General features: G+C 40.2%; 1 protein-coding gene across 1 annotated transcript in view; it reads left to right on the top strand.

Annotated features, from left to right (window-relative positions):
• Window positions 1–4,339: 4,339 nt before the first annotated feature.
• gra (granulito) overlaps window positions 4,340–9,215 on the top strand; it is a 96,577-nt gene continuing 91,701 nt past the window's right edge. Inside the window, exon 1 of the mRNA XM_048596065.1 lies at window positions 4,340–4,530. Coding sequence (XP_048452022.1) covers window positions 4,499–4,530 — 32 coding nt within the window. The 5' untranslated portion in view covers window positions 4,340–4,498. The remainder of the gene's footprint in view (window positions 4,531–9,215) is intronic.

Below are 9,215 nucleotides of genomic sequence, written 5' to 3'. Positions count from 1 at the left end.
CTCCAACATTCAGGACATAAAAAGAATTCTCACTTCCTGCTTCATGGACAGAGACTTGGGCAGCTTGGTGGCTGGGCTGATGGAGAGGAGAATAGTCTTTTACCCAGCTGACTGCCACAGATCAATGCTGTGTCATGGTGATATTATGGTGATATGACTGCAATTAGGTTGAGTAAGAAATCTGAAAAAGATGCCTTCAAGTTCCAGAGAGGGGTCAAGCAAGACTGTGATAGCCTCCGTGCTATTTTCAATCTACCTGACTGTGGTTATTTACTTCAAGACAAGGTCACTTGTCTTCTTGAGTCAGCATTAAATGTTGTTTAGACAAAAATGTCTTTGATCTCAGTCACCTCTGTGCCAAAATTAAACTGATCACTGCAAAAATATAATTGATCTCTGTTTTACGGATGACTATAGTATCATTGCCTTCTCTGCACCAGATTTGCACACCACTGTCAATCTTTTCAATTCTGCTGCAAGAAACTTCACCTTGAATGCTGCTAAAACAAAACCCATATCAGCTGAAACTGGTCAGTGAAACATTTCGCCTATCATATATTGACTCATTCCTGAGATGAAGAGCTTGCTTTATCAACAGAGTTTGAATAGGTTGGTCTATATCTATTGGAGATTAGAAAAATGAGAGGTGGTATTATTGCAGTATATAAGATTTTAATGAGACTAAATATGGTAGAAACTGGGAGGATATTTCCTGTTGTGGTTGAAACCAGAAATAGAGGACATAGTTTAAGCATAAGAAATCTTAAGAGAAGTTTTTTTTTCCCCTCTCTCAGAGAGTTATTAAGTGGATTTGCTTCCCCAGAAGGAAGGAGAGGTTTGCTCTTTAAAATTGTTCAAGGCTGAGACAGATTTTTGACAGATAAAGGAATCAAGAATTATGGCAACTTTCACAGGAAAGTGGAGCTGAGACCACAACCAGATCATCTATGATCCTTTGAATGGTGGAGCAGGTTCAAAGGGCCAGATAGCCTACTCTGCTTTTATACTGGAGAAAGTCTGGAATGTGTTGAATACTTCCCATACTTGGCAGCCAATTATCTCAGAAAAATACAATTAATAAAGAGATCCAACAACAGATCACTTGTGCACACAGCTTTCTACAAATTATGGTAGCAAGTAGGTTAAAACAAAAATCTTCACAAGTAAACAAAAGTCCTATAGTGCAGAACAGTTGTTATCACCACACTCCTGTATTGTAGTGAGATCTTAACTATGTTTCAGTGACACACGAGTGGTAAAGAACTTCCATCAGCAACACCTCCATCACATCCTCTACATTCAATGGAAGGGCTATCGAACAAACACTAGATTTTGTTTGATTAACTCATGGAGTGTCGGTCATTAGCTTGGCCATCGTTTATTGTCCATGAACTGAATGGTTTGCTTGGCCATTTCAGAGGACTGTAAAGAGTGAATACATTATTATGGGTTTACAGTCACATGGGGAACAGACCAGGTAAGGATGGAAGATTTCCTTCTCTAAAGGACAGTAATGAACCGGATGTTTATTTACAATATTTGTTACATCATCACCAATACACTTTTAATTCTAGACAGTTTTTAAAACTCAAATTTCACCATCTGTCAAATGGGATTTGAATACACATATCCAGAACATTAGTCTGGGGTACTTGATTACTAAATCCAGTGACATTATCACCATCTTCCACAAGAACCATCTTCACTAAATTTTTGCTTAATTTTCTTCCTAGCCTCATACCCATTCTGATTTCAAGGGGCCCACCCCTGTTCTTTCTTCCTATTCTTTCTAGAGTACTGAGTAGCCAACTTAGTTTCTTTTTCCTTGTCCTCATGCTGGCTGATATTGTAAGTAGCTCTCTACCCATACAGTTTAAATCTACCACAATGATCTCAACCTCAAAAAGGAATCCTTGACCTCTCTGCCCTTTTACAAATTTCCCTTTCCTCCTTAAAGTAATGCCACCCCTCAGATCTCGCCTGGAATTCATATTTGAACTTCTTCAAAAAGGTTTCTGCCCTTGCTACTGCAGTGAAACTGCCCGGATTAAAGTAATAACTTAGATCCTTGTGACTATGACTGTGCTGCTTTATCCTTCCTCATTGTTTTCAACTTCTGCAGCTTTACCATTCCTGACCAAACCATCCTCTTAACTATCTACCTTCCATCAAGCAAATTAGAAGCACTATTCTCATTGAATGTCATTACGATGTCTGATTATGGATATAAAACTATGCTCGACTTGTGACACAGAATGAGGCTATTCAGCCCATTGTGTCAGTATCAGCTAAAAAAAAACAAATTACCCACTCATTTTAATCCAATTTAAAATCTCTTGCAATGCTTGTTTTCCTTATATCTTGCAGGGTTATCCCTATAAATCCCGTCTGATTTTTTAAAACAACATACTGCTCCTTCAGCAACATTCACTAACTGCACTACCTCATTACTTCCAGCTGTACATTGGAATGACTGACATCATAGTCTTCAGCAGTTGTAACAAACCTCATTATCTAGCTATTAGTTCCATCTCTGTCCCTAGCCACTGTCTCAGGGTAAAGTAGACTTCATGATATCCTGGTATTCATTTGATCCTGAACCGTACTTCTCACCCCAAATCTCCTCCATCTCAAAGATCACCTATTTCCAATTTCCACTTGCATCTCTGTAGCTTCCGTCAGCTCACTTGTTGCTTAAAATCTCATCCATTATTTCGTTAACTCTTGACTCAATTATTCCAGAACTCACCTGGCCGATTTCCCTGCATAAATTTCGAGTCTTTCAAAACTCTGCTATTTTGTTGTCAGCTGAGTATGAAATTATTGAATTGCCTCTTTCAACATTGTTGCCTTTCCACTTTGCTCTTCTTCAAGGTGCTCTAACATTTCGTTCTAACATCTTGTGTGGCTTTTATTTTGTATGGGTACATTCATGCGCTGTGCCTTGGGTTGTTTCACGATGTTCCAACTTACTTATTTAGCGGCAGTAAGTTTTTTGAGACAACTGCAATGATTACTTACGTTTTTCAGTCTCATTGTCTAAGCGTAGCAATATATGTAAGCCTTTTACTTTCTAATTTTCTGAATTCTATGATGGAAGCAACTGGTTAACAGTAGTGATAGCATGTTACAATTTTTAGTTGACATGATCTATCGTGTAGTCCTCGGTTCACTAATCTGTATACTTACCATTGACCTGGTAACAATAGGATGCATAAGTAATTTGTTTGAATCTAATTTTTGAGAATATAAAGAATTAACCTCATTTTTTTCCGGGATGGGGGAAGTTGCAAGCTAATGTCCTAGCTTTGCTACTGTATTCTATAAGGAGAAATATTTAAGCTCGTTAAATTCCAGTGTACTTTCGCAACGGTTTGGGGCTGCTCAACATCTTCCGTTCCAACAATAGGGTCTAAGCTCTTTGAACTAACAGAACTGGGAGACTGCATTTGGGACCTACGTGCACACGCAAAAGACGATGCTGATTTCTCAATAATTTGGTTTGAGATTCCTGGGCACCAAATTCTGGAGCTGCGCTCCCCTCAACCTCTCCTCCTTTAAGGTCATCCTCGAAGCGAAATCTTTGGACCAACTGTCCCTGGCTCCTCAAGTGCGGCGAGGAGAAATCGTGCACTGAAGGTTCCAATCCACACCTTCAGCGGGGAGGGAAGTCCCGAGTGGGTACAGGGTTTGATGTGGGGCTCCAGTTCAGTGCTGGCCGGGAATGCACTGGAAAGATGTCCCACAGCTGCTGACACACTGACAGACGACACGCGCTACGTCACTGCGGTACCTGTTGTTGTGGTTGGCAAGGCAACCGTTCCAGGTGACAGTCCGGTCGGTTATCCAGCTTTATAACCCCCTCCTCTCAATGCAACTTCTCTGTGAGTATTTCATTGTGAAAACAAACACTTTGTTTCAGAGTGTGTGTCTTTTTTTTAAGAAAACCCCAATGTGTTCGATTACTTATTTTTCCCGTTGTGGGGAGACGTTTCTTAAACTCGCGTCAGTTTCTTTCTCGCCGGCGTTTGAAAGTTTTTCCCCTCTTCTAGCTCCCCACCCAGTCCAAATTTAAAAATTGAGACCGCCGCCTTGATTTTTTTTTCACTCCCTAAGAAGGCTGATTACTTTTAATTTCTTGAAAAAAAAAACAAAATGATCTTCAGTCCCTCTGCATTTCTTCAGCAGGTTTGTTTTTAATAGATCCCAGTCCGGACGATCCCCTCTCGGTGATCGCCATCCTCCTCCTCCTCCAGCAACAAGTGAGCTGGTCGACCTCCTTTATTTTTGCTTCTTAACCCCCTCCCCCGCCCCACCCCTCGCTCACTTCTCTCGGCTCCCTCTCCGCGCAGGAAGAGCTCGAGACCAACGGAAGGGCACGTGCGGTCTGACGAAGGGGGGTCGGCCGAAGCAGCTCGAGCTCTTGTTGCGGGATCGTGCCGCACCTGGCGGAGGCGGAGCGACTGGTCGCGTGGGAGGCGCTCGAGCGAGGAGGGGTATGGCGGAGGTGAAGGGCGTCGCTCAAACTGGGTAAGTACGACCGTTCAAACTTGAATGGAGTCCAGATCGCTTCCTTTTTAAAAACACACACACACCTATAATTTCTATATGTTCTTTCTGCCAGAAAACATTTAAGGGGAGTCTGATTTTCTTTTGAGGGGGAAACGAAAGCGCGGCTTTAACAGGAGCTTGTCAGGGATCGCTGTCACCTCACTCGATTAACTGTCAAAGAGAGAGAGAGATAATTCGTTAGGGTTTCGGGGACCCGGGCTGAAATTTCAACGGCCCCGCTCGCCGTTTAGAATCAAGAGGTGGAAGTGACTTATTTCGGTTAGTTCCACCCCCAAGAGCTGATGTGTCTCCCACTCGCTTGATGGGGTATCTGTCGTATGTCATCCTTCGTGTGTAAAACCATGGCAGAATGTCAAAGCGGCTATTCAGCTATGTGGGAATCGCAACGGTGACTGATTCTCACGGTTCTGACACTCCACCGGCAATTGCCAGTGGAATCTCCCAGAGGACTGAGACACTTCTTGCCGAGGTTAAGCTGACTGTGCCAAGATGCCTCAGCGCTCCGATGTGTGGCATGTTTAGTCCCTCCCTAAGTTATCGGAAGAGGTATACCTATCACAGAGTATGCTGAGAAGGAAGAATTTCATGGGGAAGGAAAGTTGTTTCATTTTCTCCCATCGGACATCATTTACTTTTTCTTTTGTGTGTTTTTTTTTTCTTAACTGCTTTCTTGTTTACACTTGAATAGCATATAGAACAGCTTTATTGAAAACACAATTCAATATATGAGCAGTTAAATGCTCCAGAAACCATATTTTGGATGGGGAACTGCACAAGAATCGACTTGGAAGTGAAATTCCAAAGTATTTTAAAGAGTAATCAAACCACAGTTGCATTTATGTAATACTTTTAATACAGGGAAACTTCTCAAGACCTTTTAAAAGAGATGAGATTTTAAAAAAAACACAGCTAGGGCTGATCTGATGAGATATTAGGAGGGGTAAAAGTTTTGGCCAAAGAAGTGGATTTATGTTGGCTTTAAAAAGTGAGGAAGGAGATGTCAATGCCTAGGCAATTGAAAGTACAACTGCCAGTCAGGGGCAGAGCAGGGAAAACCACAATAAGCCTAACTCAGAGAAGCAAAGAGTTCAGAATGGATATACAGGAACTGAAACAAAAACAAATTACTTTGAAACTCAGGAACAAAAACAAAGTTGCTGGGACAGCTCAGCAGGTCTGGCAGCATGTGTGAAGAAAAAAACAGAATTCACGTTTCAGGTCCGGTGACCCTTCTTCAGAACAGGAGCATCAGTTCTGAGGAAGGGTACTGGACCCGAAATGTTAACTTTTTTTTCTTCACAGATGCTGCCAGACCCACCGAGCTTTCCCAGCAATTTTGTTTTTGTTTCCGAGATCTGAGGAAGGGTCCCGGACCCGAAACGTTAACTCTTTTTTTCTTTTTCTTCACAGATGCTGCCATACCTGCTAAGCTTTCCCAGCAGCTTTGTTTTTGTCCCTGATTTACAGCATTCACAGTTCTTTTGGTTTTTATTTTGCTTTGAAACTCAGCAGGTCTGGCAGTATCTATGGAGAGAAAGCAGAATCACTGGGCTTGAAACATTAATTCTGCTTTCCCTCCACAGATGCTGCCATACCTTTTGAGTTTTCTGAGCAATTTCTGTTTTTTTGTTTTGGGTTTCCAGCATCTGCAGTTCTTTGTTTTTTTTTACATAGGAACAGAACTTGATCATTCAACTTCTTAAACATGTCTGATTTCTTTCAGTGAGATTATAGCTGAAATTGTGTCAATTCTATTTCTTTAAACCTATTAATATCCACACTTAACATTATGTCAACACACAAGTAAATTACTGCAAATTCTTAAAATATTCTGGAAATATTCAATTTTTCAAGTAGTATCCATGGACTGAAAAAAATTGCTATTGTGGTGCAGTGGTAAAGTCCCTACTTCTGGTCCTGGGTTCAAGTTCCACCTGCTTTAAAGGTGCGTAATAACATCAGTGAACAGTTTGATTAGAACATAGCCATAGACAGAAACAAATTAATATTTTAGGATAATCTACCTTAGTCTTGAAAGTTTCAATTGATCCAGCATCTGTATCCTCTGAAGTAGGATAGTTCCAGGTTTCTGTATATTTCTAGTTTGTGGAGAAGCAGTTCCTCATTTCTGTCCTGATGACCTGGCTTATAATTTAAGATTCTGTTCTGGTATTAAGAATGTAAGGTTAGATCAAATTATTTTTCAAGCTTTGTCCCAAATTCTGTACAATCTTGGCTGAACATTTACCTTAACTTAACTTTCCAGCCCACCTGTTCATATAACTGAGTTTAAACTTTCTCATTTTCACATAATCCCTTGAGTTTTAAGCAAACATTTCTGGTCTGAAAACTTTTAACTCCTTACACTGAGATAATGAATCTTTAACGATTTTATATTATCTTCCTATCCCTGAAGTATCTTCTTTACACATCCAGCTTTAGCTAAGAACTCTGCAAAACTCCCCAAACTGAAAATAAAATGCTGTTTTCCAAGCTTTAGGTATTTCTCCAAGCCCAAAATAATCCATAATCTTCTATTAAAATCTTATGCACTACGTTATTTACTTTGTTTGCTCATAAACTCACCCAATGTAAACTATTGCAATTAGCCTCCAAAACATCCATTCAGACCTTTTTTTTCAAAAGACAATGACTGCAGAAATAATTATAAGCTAACAGTTAAATACCTTTAGACAGAGACAACTCATTTTCCACTAGTTTCATTTTCAAAAATCCAAACTCAAAAGAAAGTGACAGTAAAATATATATAAATCTCACACCTTCCACCACAAAGTCGACAAAAACTTGTGGGAGTGTAATGAGGGATGGTATCTGATTAGCATTGTAAAGAAGAGGTGAGAGGTGTGGAACAAAACAAAAAATGTTACCAAAAAATATAGAATAGAAAGAATAAGCTGTGATTTGAATGAGGCCACCCTTTTACCATTTTGATAGAGCAAATAGTGAAAAGTATATGAGGCAGGTAAGATGCTGCCATCAGGGCAAAATAATAGTCAAAATCAAAATGTCGGTGAAATCACCCAGAATAATGTGGATGGCAAAGGTTTTAACAATGAGCATTCTCTTAAGAAATTTGCAGAGGGGTGATGATTGTTATGAACGTACAAAATTGGAACAGATGTAAACAATTTGGCTCCTTGAGTCTGCTCTGCCATTTAATAAAATCATGATTAATCTGCTTCTGTTACGAAGTTCATATTGCCATCCATTATTGGTAACCTTGACTCTCTTGATTTGTTTGCAGGGTTTAAGTGGATAATGATGTAGATAGGGTTAATCAGACAATAAGTATGTTGATGGGATTAGTTCCAGTGGACATACTGTATGACATTGATCAAAGTGAAAATCGATCAGTTGAAAATCCCACTCAAAAGAATCGAGGGGTGAGTTCCTCACTCGAATGTCCAGTGAGTCTCTGAGAGGCTGTGAGCTTATTTTTTTCCTCTTTATTCTTTCATAGGATGTGGGTGTTACTGGTAAAGCCAGCATATATTGCCTTTTATTATCCTTGAGCTGAGTGGCTTGCCAGACTATTTCAGAAGTCACTTAAAACTTGATTACGATTCTGGAATAGCATGTTGACCAGTCTAGATGAGTACAACATATTTTGCTTGCAAACCCAATAGATTTTTTACACCAATTGATGAATGTTTCATGCTCTCCAACGAAACTAGGTCTTGATTCCAGATTTTAATAATTGAATTAAATTCCACCTGCTGCTGGGGTAAAGTTTGAACCTAAAGCATTAGCCTGGGTCTCTGGATTACTAGTCCAATGATATAACACTATGGCAGCATCTTCCCATTTAATGTGAATGTGGCTATAAAGTAGGAACACAAGAGTTGTGGGGAATGTCAGGAGAAACAAACAAAAGTACAAAATTGGACTAAAATTTACCATTTGGCCACTTGAGCTTTCTCTGCCATTCAGTAAGACACTACTTGACTTGCTTATGTTTTGAATTTCACATTCCCAGCTAGCCCCCTAAAATCTTTGGTTTCCTTGCCTAACAGGAATCTATCTACATCTCTTTTAAACATTTTCAGTGACCCCAACTCCACTGCCTTCCGAGTCCCGAAGTTGCAACACTGTGGGAGAAAGCATTTCCAAGGTTACTTGGCAAGTTGGTTCCAAAATTGACTTAGTGGCAGGAAACAGAGGGTAATGGTAGAAGGCTGTTTGTGTGACTGGAGGCCAGTGTCCAGTGCCAAACCACAGGGATCAGTGCTGGGTCACTTATTGTAAATGATGAAGATGAGAATGTAGACTAGGCAGAATGATAAGTAAGTTTGTAGATGACATGAAGTTTGGCATGATGGTTGACCGTGAGAAAGGAGGTCTCAGTTTACAGGAGGATATAAATAGTCAAATGGGCAGGTCTGTGGCGGATGGAACTTAATCCTGATAAGTATGAAATGACGCACTTTGGAAGAAGTAACAAATCACGGATGAAGTCAATGAATGGCAGGACACTAGGAATATTTGAGGAACAGAGGGATTTTTGGGGTATTTGTCTATAAATCCCTAAAGGTTGCTTAGCGAGTTTATAGAGTAGTTAAGAAGGCATAAGGGATACTTGAGATAACAAGGTGTAGAGCTGGATGAACACACCAGGCCAAGCA

This window comes from Rhincodon typus, chromosome 4 (assembly GCF_021869965.1).
Source record: "Rhincodon typus isolate 14 chromosome 4, sRhiTyp1.1, whole genome shotgun sequence".
NCBI lineage: Eukaryota > Metazoa > Chordata > Chondrichthyes > Orectolobiformes > Rhincodontidae > Rhincodon > Rhincodon typus.
This window is presented reverse-complemented; position numbering and strand designations above follow the sequence as displayed.